This window comes from Danio rerio, chromosome 5, assembly GCF_052040795.2.
Source record: "Danio rerio strain M-AB ecotype USA chromosome 5, GRCz13ab, whole genome shotgun sequence".
Classification (NCBI taxonomy): domain Eukaryota; kingdom Metazoa; phylum Chordata; class Actinopteri; order Cypriniformes; family Danionidae; genus Danio; species Danio rerio.
The window spans coordinates 2,727,011-2,750,302 of record NC_141025.1 but is presented as its reverse complement, the minus strand read 5'-3'; the positions used below and the strand labels follow the sequence as shown (position 1 = coordinate 2,750,302).

The window sequence follows — 23,292 nt, the reverse complement described above, 5'->3', positions numbered from 1 at the left end:
CACTGCTGAGCTGTCTGATCACCATCATACTATAGTAAAGTGTATTATACTGTATATATTACACTGCTGAGCTGTCTGATCACCATCATACTATAGTAAAGTGTATTATACTGTATATATTACACTGCTGAGCTGTCTGATCACCATCATACTATAGTAAAGTGTATTATACTGTATATATTACACTGCTGAGCTGTCTGATCACCATCCATACTATAGTAAAGTGTATTATGCTGTATATATTACACTGTGGAGCTGTCTGATCACCATCATACTATAGTAAAGTGTGTTATACTGTATATATTACACTGTGGAGCTGTCTGATCACCATTTATACTATAGTAAAGTGTGTTATGCTGTATATATTACACTGTGGAGCTGTCTGATCACCATCCATACTATAGTAAAGTGTGTTTTACTGTATATATTACACTGTGGAGCTGTCTGATCACCATCTATACTATAGTAAAGTGTGTTATACTGTATATAGTACACTGTGGAGCTGTCTGATCACCATCCATACTATAGTAAAGTGTATTATACTGTATATATTACACTGTGGAGCTGTCTGATCACCATCATACTATAGTAAAGTGTATTATACTGTATATATTACACTGTGGAGCTGTCTGATCACCATTATACTATAGTAAAGTGTATTATACTGTATATATTACACTGTGGAGCTGTCTGATCACCATCCATACTATAGTAAAGTGTGTTATACTGTATATATTACACTGTGGAGCTGTCTGATCACCATCATACTATAGTAAAGTGTATTATACTGTATATATTACACTGCTGAGCTGTCTGATCACCATCATACTATAGTAAAGTGTATTATACTGTATATATTACACTGCTGAGCTGTCTGATCACCATCATACTATAGTAAAGTGTATTATACTGTATATATTACACTGCTGAGCTGTCTGATCACCATCATACTATAGTAAAGTGTATTATACTGTATATATTACACTGCTGAGCTGTCTGATCACCATCCATACTATAGTAAAGTGTATTATGCTGTATATATTACACTGTGGAGCTGTCTGATCACCATCATACTATAGTAAAGTGTGTTATACTGTATATATTACACTGTGGAGCTGTCTGATCACCATTTATACTATAGTAAAGTGTGTTATGCTGTATATATTACACTGTGGAGCTGTCTGATCACCATCCATACTATAGTAAAGTGTGTTTTACTGTATATATTACACTGTGGAGCTGTCTGATCACCATCTATACTATAGTAAAGTGTGTTATACTGTATATAGTACACTGTGGAGCTGTCTGATCACCATCCATACTATAGTAAAGTGTATTATACTGTATATATTACACTGTGGAGCTGTCTGATCACCATCATACTATAGTAAAGTGTATTATACTGTATATATTACACTGTGGAGCTGTCTGATCACCATTATACTATAGTAAAGTGTATTATACTGTATATATTACACTGTGGAGCTGTCTGATCACCATCATACTATAGTAAAGTGTATTATACTGTATATATTACACTGTGGAGCTGTCTGATCACCATTATACTATAGTAAAGTGTATTATACTGTATATATTACACTGTGGAGCTGTCTGATCACCATCATACTATAGTAAAGTGTGTTATACTGTATATTTCAGAGCTCTTACCGATGAACACGGCGCTGTGGAGCTGTCGGAGCTGGCTGATCACCTGTGTCCGACTCTGGTATATCGGCAAGTGTCTCCGCTGCGCCTCCACGCCGGCGGCCGCGTGTCCCGCCCGGGGGAGCAGCATGCCCGGCTTCTTATCCAGGCGGAAGAAAGGTGAGCCCGGCTTAAATCTCTTGGCCGGAGGAGGGTCGGGTTCGTGGGGCATGATCTGCTGTGTGACCGTGAAGGGCTGCTGCTCTCGCTCATAAAGACAGACCAGCCTCGCACTGCAGTTGTTTACATCATCAGCTCATGTGGCTCTCTGGCGGCCGGCGCGCCCCAATGACGTCACCGCGCCTCGTGTCCGATTGAGTTTTATTTTATTCTTTTTATTTATTTATTTTTTTCAGTGCTTTGTGCAGATCATTTCTAAATTTTACATTGTAAATACTTAACCGTTAGAATGCATTCGTTTAGCTATTTTGTTTAAAATTATATGCAGCACAATAGCTCAGTGAATAAATAAATAAATAAATAAATAAATATCGTATAAATAAACAAGTAAATAAATAAGTTAAATACTTAATTCCTGCATAAATAAAACAATGAATTAATAAATACTCAAATAAATAAATAAATGAATAAATAAATAAATTCCTGCTCAAATAAAACAATGAATTAATACCCAAATAAATAAATACCCAAATTAAACAAATAAATAATCAAATAAATAAATAAATAAAACAACGAATAAATAAATACCCAAACAAATAAATAAATAGGTAAATAAATAAATTCCTGCTCAAATAAAACAATGAATTAATACCCAAATAAATAAATACCCAAAATAAACAAATAAATAATAAAATAAATAAATAAATAAAACAACGAATAAATAAATACACAAACAAATAAATAAATAGGTAAATAAATAAATAAATAAATTCCTGCGTAAATAAAACAATGAGAATATAAATACCCGAATAAATAAACAAGTAAATAAATTAATTTATAAATAAATTCCTGCATAAACAAAACAAAGAATAAATAAATTCCCAAATAAATAAATAGATTGTAAATAATAATAATAATAATAATAATAATAATAATAATAATAATAATGCCGACAATCGCGGTTGTGGAAATGTTTGGAAAAATAGGATTGAAAATATTTGCATAAATAAATCAATAGATAAATAAATAAATAAATAAATAAATAAATAAATAAATAAATAAATAAATAAAATAAAAGATATCTGTATTAAGAAACACTTAAAATATATATGTGTTATGAATTAAAAACAAAACACGATCATTTTAATTTGTATTGTATAATTTTACATTTTGTAAATATTATTTTTATAAAAAATATATAGAAATAATACAAATTTGTTTACAGTATTCTTAGTTATTGCAATAAACGAATTTTATATAGAAAGAGAAAGAGTTTTATTATAAGATGTTCAATTTAAAAAATGGTAGAAAATAGAAAAATGATTGTCAAGATCAGATGATTAAAGTCAGTTTAGACAAAAAATAAGATGAAAAACATCAAAATAGATTATAAAGTGACTTTTTTGGAGGACCAAATTTCCCTATTAATGGTCAATTCATTAAAATGCATTCATTAAAATAAAGGTATTGCGATGAATTTAGATGCACAGTCATTTTGGTTCTGTGCAGATTTTTGGCTGTTGTTAGAAGGGATACATCTGCGGCCGACAGTTAACGGGAACTATTTACATTCTTTGCTATTAAATTATCCATTAATTGTATTTTATTACCCCAACCGTAAACTCAACCCTCACAGTAATGTAAAAATATTATTTATTGTTTTATAGCGTCACAGAATGATGCTATATTGACCGCAGCTGTATCCTTTCTAAGTGCGACTGTACAAATACGCACTGACCGTGACAGACACGTGCATTGACCAATCAGCGCACAGATACGCATTTTCCGCGCGATTCTGATTGGATGATCGACTGATACTAATATTGTGCCGCTTCCTTTCGCGGCCTCTTTCTTTCACGCGTCCCTACTGTGAGGTAAGGCTGACGCCGCTCTTGTGGCGGTTTCTTAAAATGTGTTAATAAATAACATCAAAAGAGGTCACGAGAAGGCCTACGTGTGTTTAATATCAGCGGCGGTTATAATTATGTGTTTAAAGCTTGTGTAACGATTTTTACAGTAAAAGTTAGCACTAGCCTGTTAGCACAGGCCTCGTGCGCAATGTGTGACGCGACGTTTTAATAGCATCTTACTTTATTTTGATGATCCAATTCTGATATTAATCATATTTATGCGTAAAATGTGTGATGGGTCTGCTAGTGGACACTACATGCTAGTGCTTGTGCTGGTCGGTCGTTCCACATTGAGATGTTACGCTATTTGCTATTTTAAAACCAGTTGCTCTCATTTCAGTGAAATATTCTTAACTGTTAGGTCATTAAGTTAAAATGGTCAATCATATATAATTGTGTTCATATTTTATTCGAGTCATCAGACCAGGTAGTTTTATTTGTATTAGTATGTACAATTTGGCATAAACTGCCTTCTGTTTTGATTGACATCTGCCTTGTCAAGGTAATTTTAAAGGGGTATAGGTTCACCCAAAAGATAATTCACCATCAAGTGTTTTCAAATCTTATGAGTTTCTTAATGAACACAGTATGTTTTGGAGAAAACTGAAAACCAACTACCATAATACAAATACAGGAAAAATATACTATGCAAGTCGATGTTACAGGTTTTCTGCATTTAAAATATCTACACGAGTGTTTAATGGAAGAAACTCAAGTGATTTGAAAAGTTAAGGGTGCATAAATCAGTTTTCATTTGGGTGAGCTGTCTCTAAACATTATTGTTTTAGTACACCTCAGGCCAGTGGTCACCAAACCTGTTCCTGGAGGGCCAGTGTCCTACAGATTTTAGCTCCAACCCTAATCAAACACACCTGAACAAGCTAATCAAGGTCTTACCAGGTATGCTTGAAACATCTAGGCAGGTGTGTTGAGGCAAGATGGAGCTAAACCCTCCTAGGACACCGGCCCACCAGGACCAGGATTGGTGACCCCTGCCTCAGGCCATCACAAATGCATTATGGTATTAACAAATGTGCAGGTTCAGTTATGGACAGGCTGTTGCAGTGCTTGTTCGTCGTTCCCCCTGCACAAATGAACATGATTCCTTCTATCCCTGTGTGTCTGCTTCTCATGACTTACAGGGACGCTGGTCTCAGACACGTTTATAGGAGTAAATCAAATACAATAGTGCTCTGATTATCTTTAAATATTTAAAAGCTTATAAGAAGGAACCAAAATACCTGGAAACTACAAGCAATAATTCACATTTTGCCATTTAATAAGATGTACACAAGGCAGGTGTAAAAGTATTTCTTGGTTTTTTTTAATCCCCAGATTTTACAACCTTGTCTTTAAACCGGCTGTTCACCGATCCTTGGAAGCACTGCAAAGATGCCCAGGGAAGACAGGGCCACGTGGAAGTCCAACTATTTTCTGAAAATCATCGTAAGTGCATGTAATGGTTTCTATAGCATGAACACTAGCACAGGCCAGCAGCGTCAATGCTGGTTGGTCTTACCCCTGCTCAATTAAACCTGTTTCCTACTGGCTTTAAAACAGGGTTCTTTAGATTGCCTTAACTTTGTCTGCTGTCTTGACAAGAGTTTTAAGCATGTATACAGTAGTCAACATTTCAAATGGTAAAAAAAAAATGTAGTTGTCCTAAAATTATTCAATATTACTCATTCTTCGTACAAGTTTGATTTATTTTATCTACTTGAAATGTCGTGGCTCAAACCATTACAAATGCATAATAATAATCAATGTGCAGGTTTAGTTACGGACTGGCTGATGCAGTGCTTGTTCGTCGTTCCCCCTGCAGACATAAACATGTTTCCTACTATCCCTGTCTGTCTACTACTTAGATCTGCAGGGACGCTTGGTCTCAGACATTTCAATCATAACCTTTGTTGGGTTATTTAAACAATTAATACCATTTTGCTAGTTTTAATGATATAAATCTCTGCCTGTGGTGAGAATTCCCTCTTGAGATTAAATGTATATTGCCACAATCCTCAAACTTGTAAAGATGAAGAATTTGAACACCTGTTTTAAGCTTTAAAAACTGCATAAAGGTGTTTTTCACTTCATATTTTGTGACATGTGGTATAGATCTTAGTTTTGGAAAACTGCCTCAGTTTGTTTTTGTTGTGCACAATTAATATATAGAGCAATTACAGATTAAAGCATATTTTGGCTATGATGACAACAAGAGTTTTCTTGAATTAATGCATTAAAGGAGCAGTAGGTGATTGTCTTCAGAAACATGTTTTGTTGTGTTGGTTAGTCTCCTCATTCCAATAGTAATGATTAAAGTAAATGATCTATATGTATTTATATGCATTTCTATATTCAGGGTAAGGCATAAGACTAAAAAAATTACATCCCATTAAATGTCAGGTTGACAAGACCCCATTTTTTTAGCAAACTTGGGCCTTTTTTTTTTTTTTTTTTTTTTTTTTTAACTCTTAAAAATAGATGCAGATATACTCAAAGGGACAGTTCATGCAAAAATGTGAAGTATTTACTTGTCACTTATTGAAATCCTTTTAAGTGTCTTCGGTTAAACAAGAAAATTTGAGAGCTGAAAGCCTGTAAGCATCAATTTCCAAAGTTTTATTTTTTCTATGAAAGTCAATGGTTACACATTTTCAGCTTCAAAGTGTCTTAAGGCTGATTTATACTTCTGCGTGAAACGCCGGCGTATGCTACGGCGCTGACGCATAGCCTTGCCGTCACCGTCACTGACGTGCACCTCTCAAAAATTGTAACTACACGTCGCAACGACGTGTAGCGTAAGCTCTGTGATTGGTCGGCTTAGTAGCGCTGACGAGTCTGGGCGGGACCGAGAGCTGCACGAATGGCGCGAGCAATTGTTTACAAGTGTGGAGTCCCGTGAAGGAGCTCCTGATGGAAAGTTTTGTTTTGTGTTTACCTCAGAGTTAAAGTTGTTGCACGTCCGCCGGTTCCTGCCTCAAAATAAGCGAGTTTGAGTCACTTGTACATCCAGGAAGTGTTCAGGAAAAGCAAAACAGCAGCGAAACTCGACACAGAGGAACATTTACACCTCACTGCCAACTAGCGTTTCGGAAGTGTTAATGCAGACCAACAGAGACAGCAGCAGAAGTATAAATGCACAGCTATGCGCGTTGCATGTGCCGTGGGTTACGCCGGTCACTTGACGCAGAAACATAAACCAGGCTTTAAGCAGAAGAAGAACACTAAGTGTGGCAGCTCTTAAACACTAATTTCAGGGTAACTGTCCCTTTTACTGATTTAAACAATCATCTGTCATTTTCAAGTCTCTGGTATTTCTATTCTATGCAAGTTTATTTGTACAGCGCGTTTCATAATTGTTTCAAAGCAGCTTACAAAAGGTGTACACTATCTGCTTGTTAAGTGTGACGTCACGCGAAGTGGCTTCAAGGTCCAAGCGCTCTATTCAACTGTATGGGGAGACTAGTGTAATGGTAATAATAAACGTTTACAAAGCGATTTTATACTTTCGAAAATCACGATCGCAATATGTCCATGCCTAATATCCGATAGCCAGAAAGTGATTAATTTTTTTATAAATTGTTAATTTTGGTATTTGATATGCAGCAAGCACAGAGATTGTTGTGTACACTATGACTTTATATAAAATTAACTTTAATGTGTGATATATGAATTAAAAGTGATCATAAATGAATGATTTCTCAGCGGCTTGGACCCGGAAACAGTATTACATACGTCACCAACACATCACCACGACTGCATTACAATCAAATTCAACCCTAATTTAACCTAGTTATGGGGCAGAGTTGTTTCTAACATGGTTTTTTTTGCTTGTTTGCAGCAACTGCTGGATGACTACCCCAAGTGTTTCATCGTGGGCGCAGACAATGTCGGCTCCAAGCAGATGCAGACCATCCGTCTGTCCCTGCGGGGCAAGGCCGTCGTGCTCATGGGGAAAAACACCATGATGAGGAAGGCCATCCGTGGCCACCTGGAAAACAACCCAGCTCTGGAGAGGTAATCACAGCAAAGGGATAGTTCACCCGAAAAGTTTAATTGTCCTTTTTTCAAACTATACTTGTTGTGAACCTATGAGTTTCTTATGTTTTGAAGAGCTTAAAGGTCCCGTCAAGTGCTTTGAAATGTTTTTTTTTTTTTTTTTTCCTAAATGTTATGTAATCTCACCTATAACATGAACTGATGGTGGGACATAGACTTCTCCTCTTTTAATAATGCTAATAGCTTGTTTTGATGCACAAGCTAAAACAATAAATTACATTACTGAAGTTTCACACAGAATTTTAAGACATTTTAAGAATCGATTTGATCAAGTAGTTTTTACCAGATGTCGTATTGGGCATACGAGAATAACACATGGTTTTTTGCTCCTAGGTAAAAAACCCTACTCATTGTTTGTGCTGCAAAACTCCTCTTACTGTAAAACATTTTACTGGACTGTCCTGCTTTTACTGATTCCAGAAGGACTTTTTATGAAATGAACTCTTAAGGACATTTTTGACAAAGTGAAACCAGAAAAGATTTTTAGAATTTTTATCATGTATTAACACAAATCTTATTTAATTTGTTTTATTTAGTTTGTTTATTTTTAAATTGTATATTTATTGTTGAAAGATTCCTGCCATGAAGATAGCCGTGGTTGCTGACATGGCACTAAATAAAAAATACATTTATATGATGCACAAGCTAAAGCTCTCCAAATGAGAAGCAGATTAACCTTAAAGATGGGGCATGACCAACTAAAGTGTTTGGTCAAGATTTGATGGTGAAAATTAAAGTTTAAGTTGATGTTAGATGTCTTTATCAAGGATGAACTGACAAACGGTCATCTTTAGATGTTTATATCTTAATGCTATTTATCATCACTGTTTGAGAGCACACCAGCTTATAGATATTCTTAACTAAATTCAACACAGCTAAAATCCTTTAATTTCACGGGACCTTTAAACCTTGTAACCATTGATTTTCATAGTATTTGTTTTTCCTACTATGAAAGTCAATGGTTACAGGTTTTCAGCTTAAATATTCAATTCAATTCAGCTTTATTTGTATAGCGCTTTTACAATGTAGATTGTGTCAGCAGCTTCACATAAATGGTCATAGTAACTGGAACAGTGTAGTTCAGTTTTTAGTGTTTAAGTTCAGTTTAGCTCAGTTCAGTGTGATTTAAAATCATTACTGAATATCACTAGTGTTCATCGGTGAAAATCAAAGGCTTGAAACCAATCGATGATGAGTAAATGGTGTGAATTTACATATCACTATTCGTTTACAGCTGATCAATTCTTAGCCAATATTAAAACAGATGACGGTCTAACTGGTTTTAAGGCAGTAGACTTACTGATATTTGACTATTATACTACATAAAAATTTCCACAATGGTTTGTGAAGCATCTGTTTTGCATATTAAAAATGATGACTTTTTGCTATTTAGAACCAGTTTGTCACTTTAACATAACTAAGCTGCAGATTAGAGTTTTTCAGCTGCTTACAATTGAAGTTTTCATAGTTTTTACAGGGGGACTAAACCGGTAACATTAAACCTTTAGGTTGCAAATTAACCAAAATGGCTTTGACAGATGGTTATTCGGATTGCCTTCAGTTTTATTGGAAAATTCGATTTATTTACCTTTTTATTGACTTGTAATGTTAACTACCAATGCATAATGCTAAATGTGCAGGTTCAGTTATGGACAGGCTGTCGCAGTGCTTGTTCGTCGTTCCCCCTGCACAAATGAACATGATTCCTTCTATCCCTGTCTGTCTGCATCTCATGACTTGCAGGGACGCTGGTCTCAGACATCATGCTTTTATGCATGTATGAATATTTGATGTATAGCCATTTGTAATAGCCATAAGTTGTTAACGTGGCAATAAATGCATATATGAATTTTGTTTTTAATTGTAGATGAGTATTTGAGGCAATTCTGTTTCTCTGCAGGCTGCTTCCCCACATCCGCGGGAACGTGGGCTTCGTCTTCACCAAGGAGGATCTGACTGAGGTCAGGGATCTGCTGCTGGCAAACAAAGTGAGTGTTTTTGTTCAACTGTGTGTGTGTTTTAGTAGATCTTAGCGGCTTTAACTGATGGAGATATTGTTTGAGTGCAGGTGCCCGCTGCTGCCCGTGCTGGTGCCATCGCCCCCTGTGAGGTGACTGTGCCGGCCCAGAACACCGGGCTTGGTCCTGAGAAGACCTCTTTCTTCCAGGCTTTGGGAATCACCACCAAGATCTCCAGAGGAACCATTGAAATCTTGGTGAGTAGCAGGACTGCGGGATCATTCAGACTGTTTTGATTATGGTTCTTTGGTTCTGCTGTTTGGCTGCTGTCTTGTCAAGTGTTTTAAGCAAGTATACAGTAGTCAACATTTAAAATGGTAATAAAAAAATGCAGTTGTCCCTAAATTATTCAATATTACTCATTCTTATCCTCCAGGTACAAATTTGATTCTTTTATCCACTTGAACTATTGACGACTGTGGCTCAAACCATTACAAATGCATAATAATAATCAATGTGCAGGTTTAGTTACGGACTGGCTGTTGCAGTGCTTGTTCGTCGTTCCCCCTGCAGACATAAACATGTTTCCTACTATCCCTGTTTGTCTACTACTTAGATCTGCAGGGACGCTTGGTCTCAGACATTTCAATCATAACCTTTGTTGGGTAATTTAAAAAATATTATTATTTTGCTAGTTTTAATGATAAAAATCTCTGCCTGTGTTGAAAATTATGGTTCTAGCTCCAATGTTGACTTGATTGTGCACATTCATATGCATACATGCACATCAGTTTTAAGTCTTAAAAATTGGGGTGACAATTTATAGGTTAAAGTAACCCAATGCATGCTAGGGTTGGGCATCTAAGCTATAATGCCGATCCGATACGCATCTCGATACAAAGAATACGATCCGATATATTAGCGATACATTTGTTACATATTGCGATGCAACACGATACGATTCACACCCATATCACGATACAATGCGATAATTCAGCACTAACTAATTAAATCAAGTTTATGAGATGATGTGAAAGAGGATGCTGTGCCATTGAATGAGTTTGATTATTTATAAACCAAGCAAAACCAAGACTTTTTTTTACAAACTGGCTCTTCTCTCAGAGCCAGAGTGTCAGTTTACAGTAGAGGGCCATTTTAGAACATATAGCACATATTAAGTATTTTCAAGATAAACAATGTATAAGTGCAATATATATTAAAATATATATATTTGCACTCTTTCAATATAAAGGTTTAGCATTGCACAACAAGAATTGTGATTTAACTTTTCAACTATGAAAACAAGTTTTACAAAGATATATTTTGCCACTGAATATTCAAAACTTAAGGTGGTGAACTAGCAGTGTTATGCTGCGCTGAAACATCACTGTCACTGTAAACAACAGGCTAATAAAAATATAACAAACCAGCAATCTTCTTGCTGTGAGGTGGTCAAACTACCCACTGTGCCACCGTGACACCCAATTATTTTTATCATTATTATTATTAATATTATTATTATAATTAAATAAAAATTAACAGGAGGTGTTTAAAACCTTTGTTCTCCGTGACACTAGGCCGAATATCTTTGCAGATGAACAATGCAATAGCATTCGTTATTGGCGTAGAGCACACAAAACTGTTGCGCACGGAAAAAAAACTTGCAATGCTTTTCTCACCACTTTTGGAGCTGGTAGCTACAGTTGAAGCAGTGCGAAAGCCGGGGATGCAGGAACACTGGAAGATGCTTTCACAACAACACCGTGGCGCCGCTTCAAGTGAGATTTCAGATTAGTCGTACTGCCCGCGTATTTTACAGATGCGCGGCACATTTTGCAAATTGCATCTGTCCTGTCATGTCGTCCATCCTAAAATCCATAATGTTGCCATACTTTAAATTTAAAACTCAGTGGGGAATAAAATGTTTGTTTTGCTTCTCGCGCTTTCTGAGGGCGCACCACTAGCTTCATCCGCACACCTGATACACTGAGTTGCGTAAGTGTACACATCCGAAAATCCGTTGCTAAGGCTTACTTTCTGTAGGTCGATTAAATTATGCGCCAAAAACAGGTTGACAACACTTGTTAATAAATAAAAAATACATTCTATATTAAAAATATAAGCTGTATCTCGCAAAAACCGATGCATCTCGATTTGCTTCCAAAATTTCAGTCATCCTCTGCTGCTCTACCGATGCACTCGCATCGTGCACGCGCATGACCGCGTATCGATACATATCGATGAATCTTCCCGTCCCTAATGCATGCTTTTATATATATATATATATATATATATATATATATATATATATATATATATATATATATATATATATATATATATATATATATATATATATATATATATATATATATATATATATATATGTATAGTCGATGTGTAACTACCCGCCGGTTATTAAACAGCCACGCTTCCAAATACTCATGTCCACCATGCGTTTCACTTATTGAACACTGTGAAAACTAAAAGATAAACAACCAAATGTTTCACAAAAGTACATCAAAATAAACAAATAATGTATAAAGCAATTTTAGTTGTTGGCCTGATAACCAGCTGTAGAATAAGCAAAAGCATTTAACAGGTGCTTGCATTGAGATCTCGCTATCCTGAGTGACCATACAAACTCTTGCAGGTTAAATCAATCAATGAGAATCATGTGACTTCCCACTCAAGCCAACCGGAAACAAAGAAATTAGTAACAAACGAATACACATTCAAATAATGAAATACAAAACAATAAGCAAAATTACAAGCTGACCAATCAGTGTCACGATGCATTTTTAATTATTACATTCCTCTTTAGTGGTTTAGGTGATTTGTGCCACAAAACACGAATGAATTTCCTAAATGGTTTGCTGCCTTTCATTGTTGGAAACGCAGATTACCTCCAGCTTGTATTTAATACTGCAAATCAACTAACCCCACTATCCTGTTCTGCCCTCAGAGTGACGTTCAGCTGATCAAACCTGGAGACAAGGTGGGCGCCAGCGAGGCCACGCTGCTGAACATGCTGAACATCTCGCCCTTCTCCTACGGGTTGATCATCCAGCAGGTGTATGATAACGGCAGTGTCTACAGCCCCGAGGTGCTGGACATCACTGAGGATGCCCTGCACAAGAGATTCCTGGAGGTTTGTGCACTTGATTTTATTGGCCACTGGTCTATTTATTTAAGAGACTCGGGTTGTGTGTTTTTAAATGTGCAGGTTATCTACGGACTGGCTGTTGCAGTGCTTGTTTGTCGTTCCCCCTGCAGAAATAAACATGATTCCTTCTATCCCTGTCTGTTTGCATCCTACAACTAACAGGGACGCTGGTCTCAGACAATTTAATCACAGTTTTTATATTGATCAAGTCTATTTAAGTCCTAAATATTTCAAGTTAAAATGATCTATGTACTGTTTATTCATTATGTCGTTTATACTTAATTTCTCTCCATTTTCAAATTATTTTGTCCACATTTCGGGTCTTGGAATATGTTTTTTTATTCCTTTACATCAGTGTAATTTGTGACCATGTTTTCAGGGTGTGAGGAACATCGCCAGTGTGTGTCTGCAGATCGGCTACCCAACTCTTGCTTCCATCCCTCACACTATCATCAATGGATACAAGAGGGTCCTGGCTGTCACTGTCGAAACAGACTACACATTCCCCTTGGCTGAGAAGGTAAAATAACACTCGTGCTCCTGCAGGCTAACTTGCATAACTGCTCATCTGTGTAATTTTGACAGTCAGTCCTACACTGTGATGTCATTCACGTTTGCTGATGTCAATGCTAAACAAGTCTGCATGTATATGCACTGAAAGCACAGCAGTAAACCACTTAAAAATACTCAATCAGACTACAGTTACTTTTTAATGGATTACATGGTGATATTTTCTGTACACCGTGGCAGTAAGTTCAATTTAAGTAATTTTTAATAGTAAACATGCTACTTGTGTGTGTGATTAATGGATTATGGAAGTCTGTCATTGCACTTAAAACAAAAGCTGTTGATTAAGCTATAAATTAAATATTTTGTCAAAACAGTGCAGGATTATCAATGTCACATACTATAGTACAGGATACTAGTACTATAATAGTGCAGGAATATCAGTGTCACATACTATAGTACAGGATACTAATACTACATGATTATCAGTGTCATACTATAGTACAGGATACTAATACTATAACACTACTGGACTATCAGTGTCGCTTACTATAGAACAGCATACTAATACTATAATAGTACAGGATTATCAGTGTCATACTATAGTACAGGATACTAATACTATAATAGTGCAGGAATATCAGTGTCACATACTATAGTACAGGATACTAATACTACATGATTATCAGTGTCATACTATGGTACAGGATACTAATACTATAATAGTACAGGATTATCAGTGTCATACTATAGTACAGGATACTAATACTATAATAGTGCAGGAATATCAGTGTCACATACTATAGTACAGGATACTAATACTACATGATTATCAGTGTCATACTATGGTACAGGATACTAATACTATAATAGTACAGGATTATCAGTGTCATACTATAGTACAGGATACTAATACTATAATAGTGCAGGAATATCAGTGTCACATACTATAGTACAGGATACTAATACTACATGATTATCAGTGTCATACTATAGTACAGGATACTAATACTATAACACTACTGGACTATCAGTGTCGCCTGCTATAGAACAGCATACTAATACTATAATAGTACAGGATTATCAGTGTCACATACTATAGTACAGCAAACTAGTACTTTAATAGTACATGATTATCAGTGTGTCATACTATGGTACGGGATAGTAATACTGTAATAGTACATGATTATCAGTGTCGCATACTATAGTACAGGATACTAGTACTTTAATAGTACATGATTCAGTGTCACATACTATAGTACAGCAAACTAGTACTTTAATAGTACATGATTATCAGTGTCACATACTATAGTACAGGATACTAATACTATAATAGTGCAGGAATATCAGTGTCACATACTATAGTACAGGATACTAATACTACATGATTATCAGTGTCATACTATAGTACAGGATACTAATACTATAACACTACTGGACTATCAGTGTCGCTTACTATAGAACAGCATACTAATACTATAATAGTGCAGGATTATCAGTGTCACATACTATAGTACAGGATACTAATACTACATGATTATCAGTGTCATACTATAGTACAGGATACTAATACTACATGATTATCAGTGTCATACTATAGTACAGGATACTAATACTATAATAGTGCAGGATTATCAGTGTCATACTATAGTACAGGATACTAATACTACATGATTATCAGTGTCATACTATGGTACAGGATACTAATACTATAATAGTACAGGATTATCAGTGTCATACTATAGTACAGGATACTAATACTATAATAGTGCAGGAATATCAGTGTCACATACTATAGTACAGGATACTAATACTACATGATTATCAGTGTCATACTATGGTACAGGATACTAATACTATAATAGTACAGGATTATCAGTGTCATACTATAGTACAGGATACTAATACTATAATAGTGCAGGAATATCAGTGTCACATACTATAGTACAGGATACTAATACTACATGATTATCAGTGTCATACTATAGTACAGGATACTAATACTATAACACTACTGGACTATCAGTGTCGCCTGCTATAGAACAGCATACTAATACTATAATAGTACAGGATTATCAGTGTCACATACTATAGTACAGCAAACTAGTACTTTAATAGTACATGATTATCAGTGTGTCATACTATGGTACGGGATAGTAATACTGTAATAGTACATGATTATCAGTGTCGCATACTATAGTACAGGATACTAGTACTTTAATAGTACATGATTCAGTGTCACATACTATAGTACAGCAAACTAGTACTTTAATAGTACATGATTATCAGTGTCACATACTATAGTACAGGATACTAATACTATAATAGTGCAGGAATATCAGTGTCACATACTATAGTACAGGATACTAATACTACATGATTATCAGTGTCATACTATAGTACAGGATACTAATACTATAACACTACTGGACTATCAGTGTCGCTTACTATAGAACAGCATACTAATACTATAATAGTGCAGGATTATCAGTGTCACATACTATAGTACAGGATACTAATACTACATGATTATCAGTGTCATACTATAGTACAGGATACTAATACTACATGATTATCAGTGTCATACTATAGTACAGGATACTAATACTATAATAGTGCAGGATTATCAGTGTCATACTATAGTACAGGATACTAATACTACATGATTATCAGTGTCATACTATAGTACAGGATACTAATACTATAATACTACATGATTATCAGTGTCATACTATAGTACAGGATACTAATACTATAATACTACATGATTATCAGTGTCATACTATAGTACAGGATATTATTACTATGATAGTGTCACATACTATAGTACAGGATACTAATACTACATGATTATCAGTGTCATACTATAGTACAGGATACTAATACTATAATACTACATGATTATCAGTGTCATACTATAGTACAGGATACTAATACTATAATAGTGCAGGATTATCAGTGTCATACTATAGTACAGGATACTAATACTATAATAGTGCAGGATTATCAGTGTCATACTATAGTACAGGATACTAATACTACATGATTATCAGTGTCATACTATAGTACAGGATACTAATACTATAATACTACATGATTATCAGTGTCATACTATAGTACAGGATACTAATACTGTAATACTACATGATTATCAGTGTCATACTATAGTACAGGATATTATTACTATGATAGTGTCACATACTATAGTACAGGATACTAGTACTATAATAGTACATGATTATCAGTGTCATACTATAATACAGTATATTAGTACTATAATAGTGTCTCATACTGTAGTACAGGATATTTGTTCTATAATAGTACAGGAATATCAGTGTCACATAAAGGGGTTGGTGAGTAATCTAAATGTAATCCATGTTACGTTAAAATCTATTTATGCTGAATTTTCTCATGTACTAATTTATATATTGTAGGTGTCTTTATTTATATTCTATATATTGTAAGTAATCTACCAAGTGCCAAGGAACTCATGTAATGTGATTTTTCATTTTTTATTTTCATTTTTTTTTATCCTCAGGTGAAGGCCTACCTGGCTGATCCCACCGCTTTCGCTGTTGCAGCCCCTGTTGCGGCAGCTACAGAGCAGAAATCCGCTGCTCCTGCGGCCAAAGAGGAGGCACCCAAGGAGGAATCTGAGGAGTCTGATGAAGACATGGGCTTCGGCCTGTTTGATTAAACCAGACACCGAATATCCATGTCTGTTTAACATCAATAAAACATCTGGAAACAACATCTTTGTCTCTGTTATTCGCTGATTTAAATCTTGCTGTGTATAGTAACGCATGCAAGATGTTTTCTGGTACAAATTCATAATGACTTATCAGTTGATCCTAAAACAATAATTTAGGAAACTCTTTACTCAATGCTACCAATATAATTAATAGAGCCATTGAAAGTTTTGATTTTATGTGAAATTCTCTTAATGAAAGTCATACTCCTAGCATATACAGCTTGTATGTTTACATATAACTTATATTTGCTTTTTAAGCAAAAGGATTAATTGACTATTTCAATGTGGCTATGTCATTGACTCATGAACATTTTCTGCTTATCAAACCATTTCATAACTTTCCAGGCAGTTCAATCATAACTTAATGTTAAAACGGCTATTTTAACGTCAGTATGTGTCTCTTTTTGGATTCTCGTACGCTATAATAATTAAACAGGACATATATTGGGTCCACTTTTTTTTTGCAGCTTTCAAAATGGTCTATACTCAAGCTAACAAACGCTTAATGAAAAATTAAGATTTTTCGGAATAACTGAACTCTCGCGTGATGTGAAGGCCATCTGGGCTTCTACAGCGGCGTCAGTTCTCGCGTGAGTTTATTTGGCGCTTTTTAGTGTGTGACTGTTGGTCAGGGCGCGAAGTATGTATATTAATGAATTTATTAATATGTTACATGCAAACCTAGCGTTATTTTCCTCGGAAGACGTTGATAAGTTGGATTATTGTTAACGTTACGGTCATGTATTTTCTGACTACATTTTGAAGTATAACGGTTTTTGAGGAACCGTCAATCCCTCGCAGATGGAAAGAAAATTGCCAAAATGTCTCCGTTTGTCTTCCAGAAGATAAATTCATAAACATCTCGGACGACATGATGGTGAGTATTATTTTCATTATTGTGTTCAATTATCTTGTGTAACGTTATTTTTCCATTTGGCGGTTTTGCGTGAAGAGGTTTTTAACTTCAGACAGATTATACATCACGTTAGTATAAAGATTTCAAATATTTATGTCCTTATTTAAGATTTATTTCAGTTTCATTAATTTACATTACACGAAAGCATTAAGAAAACGTGAACTGTACGTTACATTGATCTGTAATGAATCATTATAACCCTGCTGAAAAATCCAGCTTAAACCAGCCTAGGCTGGTTGGCTGGTTTTAGCTGGTTGACCAGGCTGGTTTTAGAGGGGTTTTGGCCATTTCCAGGCTGGTTTCCAGCCTGGTCTTAGCTGGTCAGGCTGGAAAATGACCAGCTAAACCTAGCTTGACCAGCCTGGTTTAAGCTGGACATAGCTGGTTTTTGCTGGGCTCCCAGCCTGGCTAAGCTGGTCAAGCTGGTTTTAGCTGGTCATCTCCCAGCCTGACCAGCTAAGACCAGGCTGGAAATGGCCAAAACCACTCTAAAACCATCCTGGTCGACCAGCTGAAACTAGCCAACCAGCCTAGGCTGGTTTAAGCAGTTTTTTTCAGCAGGGAAACCAGTGACGCCAAAGCTGGTCCATGTCAACCTTTGATTTGGCCTAACGTTACCATCCCATCTGAGGAGAGTGATGGGGATGTTTCGGTATTGTCAAATTTAATGTAACCATTGTTTGTTTTATTGTTAAAAGCTAGCTGAAATTATCTTTAAATTGTTTAATGCATATGATGTTGTTTAAATGTGCATACTGTCTCCCGATAATCCAGACTTCAGTGAGCAAATCAGGCAGATTCTGCTTGACTCGTGTATTCATCGCTGAACTCCGCTGTGTTATAAATGTGATTGTTTTAATTGCAGTAAGTTGTCATTTAAAATTAAATCTTATTAAATAAAATAGAAAATTACTAACAACTTTATTGTAAAATGGTTTGGTACGCTTTCCTTTGGCCCATTGCTCTCAATGATATTTGGATTTTGGCCCTTCATACGACAAGGTTTGGGCACTCCTGTTAACCGATCAGTGGCCAGCTTTTCAGTGGTTATCCGTGAATAGTTTGGATTTTCATGCTGTCTAATAAATGTTCTAATTTTACAAAGGACACTAGTAAAAAGATTTAAAGTATTATTTACATGGTAACAATGTACTATAAGATATTTTTACAGGATGAATAGTAACCCTAAATTTAAAACAATAATTGTTTATAATATTTGTCATTGTTAATTAAGGTTAAATAAAAGTTGTTGTTTTAACCTCTTAATTTTTTAATAAATTAATGTGGGTTTGTCACAAAATACTAGGGAAATATCTTGGTAAAATTATAACGCTGAAGATTGTTAAAAAAAACATAAAGTAGCTTGTTTTAGCAGTATTTTTGCTCATTTGCTCTAGGTTGTTTTAACATGAAATTCAGATGGAGGGCAGTAAGTGATTTTTCTACATAAGAATCACTACAAGAACATCAAAATGTTTGTTTTATGTTGATTATGATTATTTAAAACGGCCAAAATTAGAAATAACAAACAGTTTTTATGGAACTGCAAAGGTTTTTCCTCACAAATGGGGAAAAGTTCAAGATGTTGAGAAAAAAATTCTCAAATTAGTCATATTGGATGTGTTCTTATGGGTTTCTTTGGTGGTTTCTGTAGTAGTCTACTGTTGTTTTCAGCTGGGCTTGAGCAAATAGATTTCTTTTAAATGTTGATTGAGAAAAAAATTTGTGTGAGAGATATGTATCAATAATATACATTGAATAATAATATGATGTATTGAATAATAATATTATGAATATGATATATTGATATATTTTTAATTACTTTTAAAAAATCTTGTTTCACTATTACGACTTACTGTGTTTTTTTTATTATACATGTATGTTACTTTTAATGTAAACTTTATAAATGCTTTGGCAAAACGTTTGTCACGCCAATAAAGCACTTAGTCATTTGCAAAAGTAGATGACTCAAATTTTAGTCTTTTTTTTTTATCTGTTTCTGATCTTTTATGGTGGAAATTAAAGAGTACACTTACGAGGGAAAAACAAAACATGATTGGTAATTGCTAAAAATGACATTTTTTAAGAATTTAAATTAACATTTAAATGACTATCTACCTAATTATAATAATGACAACAACAATAATAAAACCTTATCATTTTTATAAGACAAACTTTATTTTGTTCAAAACAAGATTAAAAAATACTGCCACCTGGAGGAATAACATGAAACCTTCACAAAAGAAAAAAAAATGGACCAAACATATCATAAATAACACAACCTTAATGCAGTGAACAGAAACATGCAATATACTATATGCATCGTAAATTTTGGAGGGTTTTCTGTAAGATAAGACCATATTTATCAATTTATTCCAATATATGTGAACAGGGAACTTATCTGAATGCCTCTGTATCTCCCAGCTTTTTACTTCCTGCCCTTCATCTGAATTTCGTGCATCACCAGAACCGCGTGATTGCCAACAACCTTTATCAAATGATCAGGAACAAAAGAAACATTTACAATGTACTCAACAGATTTATTAATTGAGTTAAGTAGAAGCACAATAATACTGTTGCTTCGTCTTTCAAATCATAGTCATAATTATTTTGTCACTTGATTTATTAATCCGCATATGTCAAGCATTTATGAAACATTATATCATGCACGAACATTGTCAGTATATTAAAAAAGTACAAAAAGACCAAACTGCTCATACTGCCACCATTGTTTATCAGTAAAAGTTAAAAGGCTGATTTGATAGAAAAAGAAATCAATCTCCCCAATAAAGGTAAACAACCGATACGCAGATCAGTTTATGGTGTTGAATCTTAACATGTTAGCAACTGCATGTTTTTTGCCCAATGGCTGCAGAAATCTCCTCCATCAGCTTCTCTTTGCAGTTTGAGATGTTTTTTCCAGCGACGTTCATTAGATCAGTGATCATTTCAGTGCTGTAAGCTCCTTGAAAAGTACGATATTTCTTCCTCCAATCTTCAAGTTTATCTAATGAAACAATGATAGTTAAATTATAGAGAAAATTGACTTCCTTGTGAAATATTTCAAACATATTGTTTTCAGCTACAGAACATAATGGCTTCATTAACCTAGTTCAGCCCATAAATTGCACTTTAAGCAGGATACCTAGTAAAATGTTAGTAAAATATCTACTTTCATAATGAAAAGACCAAAATTGATTATTAAAACTAGGGCTACACCATATTGGAAAAAAAGCTGACATTGCGATTGATAATTTTTCTGCAATACTTCTTGCAATATGAGCATAATTTCACAAGATGACTCTATTTGAAAATAATTCATAGTTTTAGGAAACTATTTTGTGAGGGAGTGCATCTGCATAAAATACACAAAACTACAGAAAAATCTACAAAACAACATAAAGCACAGATAAAACAAAAATAAATAAATGGTTGTAGCTGAAGTCTAAACAGTATTACGGTTCAGAAATTCAACAATCAAATATGGAATTGTATAAATTCATTGTATAAAAATACAGTTAATCTTGGTTAAAGTGGCAACTTTATTATTTTTTAGTCTCTGCATTGATTAAATTTGTTTAATCATTGAAAAAAAATCTAATCACACTATTAACATAGAGTTAAACTTTGCAATGACTCCACAAGTGTTGTTCTGAATTGTGGTTCAACATAGCAGATTCACACATTGCGATATTGATGCTGAAAACATATTGTACAGCCCAAATTAAAACTATAGTTTTTTTTACTATTTATTTAAGATTTTTTTAGGATATTTATATATATATATATATATATATATATATATATATATATATATATATATATATATATATATATATATATATATATAATTTTTTTTTCTTTTTTTTTCTTTTTCTTTTTTTTGCAGAACAACCCCTTTCCCAACTATTTAACCCCTTACACCTAAGGGAATACATGAAAAAATTATGATACAGTTGAAGTCAGATTTATTAGCCCCCCTGAATTATTATCCCCCCTGTTTATTTTTTCCCAATTTCTGTTTTATGGAGAATTTTTACTAATTTCTGCACATAATAGTTTTAACAACTCATCACTAATAACTGATTTAATTTATATTATTCATTATGACTAAATAATACTAGACTAGATATTCTTCAAGACACTTCTATACAGCTTAAAGTAATATTTAAAGGCTTAACTAAGTTAAGGTAACTAGGCAGGTTAGGGCAATTAGGCAAGTCTTTGAATAATGATGGTTTGTTCTGTAGACTATTGAGGAAAACATATAGCTGAAAGGGGCTAATAATTTTGTCCCTAAAATGGTGTTTAAAAATTAAAAATTACTTTTATTCTTGCCAAAATACATTGCTCTGTTAAACATCATTTGTGAAATATAAAAAAAGACAAAGTTGAAGGGGGCTAATAATTCTGCCTTAAACTGTGTGTGTGTGTGTGTGTGTGTGTGTGTGTGTGTGTGTGTGTGTGTGTGTGTGTGTTACATGTTCCCCCTGAGCAAAATAATGAGAAAGAAACAAATCTCCTACCACAGCTATGCTGATGACACTCTACTTAGCCTTACTGCCTAATGATACAGCCCCATTGACACCCTCTGCCAATGCATTGATGAAATTAACAATTGGATGTGCCAAAATTTTCTTCAGTTAAACAAAGAGAAAACTGAAGTCATTGCATTTGGGAACAGAGACGAGGGTCTCAAGGTGAATGCGTACCTTGTTACTAAAGGTCAAACAACAAAAAAAAAGGTCAAGAATCTTGGTGTGACTCTTAAGTCAGATCTGAGTTTCAACAGTCATGTCAAAGCAGTCAGTAAATCAGCATCCTATCATCTCAAAAATATTGCAAGAATCAGATGCTTTGTTTCTAGTGAAGATTTAGAGAAACTTGTTCATGCTTTTATCAGCAGCAGGGTGGATTACTGTAATGGACTCCTCACTGGCCTTCCCAATAAGACAGTTAGTTGCAGCTCATCCAGAACACAGAACCCAGCCAGAATTCTGACCAGAAGCAGGAAATCAGAGCACATCACACCAGTCCTCAGGTCTCTACACTGGCTCCCAGTTACATACAGAATAGATTTCAAAGTATTATTACTGGTCTATAAATCACTAAATGGCCTAGGACCTCAATACATTACAGATATGCTCACTGAATACAAACCTAACAGATCACTCAGATCATTAGGATCAAATAAACTAGAAGTT

At 34.6% G+C, this 23,292-nt stretch overlaps 3 protein-coding genes and 1 long non-coding RNA gene across 16 annotated transcripts in view; 2 read left to right on the top strand and 2 right to left on the bottom strand.

The window, feature by feature from the left end:
- dhx33 (DEAH (Asp-Glu-Ala-His) box polypeptide 33) overlaps positions 1-1,974 on the bottom strand; it is a 31,098-nt gene extending 29,124 nt beyond the window's left edge. For all 11 annotated transcript variants that reach the window (XR_015490625.1, XR_015490629.1, XR_015490626.1 and 8 more), the window contains 1 exon segment: positions 1,669-1,974. Coding sequence is in view for 1 of the 11 variants with exons in the window: in NM_001100057.3 (NP_001093527.4) it covers positions 1,669-1,876 (208 nt within the window). In the remaining 10 variants the exon portion in view is untranslated.
- A 1,695-nt stretch (positions 1,975-3,669) lies between these two features.
- Positions 3,670-17,174, top strand: rplp0 (ribosomal protein, large, P0). Of its 3 annotated transcripts, XR_015490534.1 has the most exons (10): positions 3,670-3,698; positions 5,070-5,180; positions 7,573-7,748; positions 9,691-9,778; positions 9,859-10,005; positions 12,714-12,899; positions 13,294-14,013; positions 15,501-15,527; positions 15,697-15,858; positions 16,279-17,172. XR_015490534.1 is itself a non-coding variant. In NM_131580.2 (8 exon segments), coding segments are annotated over 7 exon segments (951 nt in total). In that variant the 5' UTR covers positions 3,682-3,698; positions 5,070-5,126; the 3' UTR covers positions 17,119-17,174.
- Positions 13,343-23,292, bottom strand: part of pla2g4cl1 (phospholipase A2, group IVC (cytosolic, calcium-independent), like 1) — a 21,953-nt gene continuing 12,003 nt past the window's right edge. The window contains exons 15-19 of the mRNA XM_087253208.2: positions 18,656-21,095; positions 16,265-18,288; positions 15,689-15,844; positions 15,479-15,524; positions 13,343-13,991 (exon numbers count right to left, since the gene is read on the bottom strand). Of these exons, the coding sequence (XP_087109334.1) occupies positions 20,929-21,095 (167 nt within the window). The 3' untranslated portion in view covers positions 13,343-13,991; positions 15,479-15,524; positions 15,689-15,844; positions 16,265-18,288; positions 18,656-20,928. The remainder of the gene's footprint in view (positions 13,992-15,478; positions 15,525-15,688; positions 15,845-16,264; positions 18,289-18,655; positions 21,096-23,292) is intronic.
- LOC147843780 (uncharacterized) overlaps positions 17,914-23,292 on the top strand; it is a 27,370-nt gene continuing 21,991 nt past the window's right edge. The window contains exon 1 of the long non-coding RNA XR_015490854.1: positions 17,914-18,049. This is a non-coding gene — a long non-coding RNA (uncharacterized LOC147843780). The remainder of the gene's footprint in view (positions 18,050-23,292) is intronic.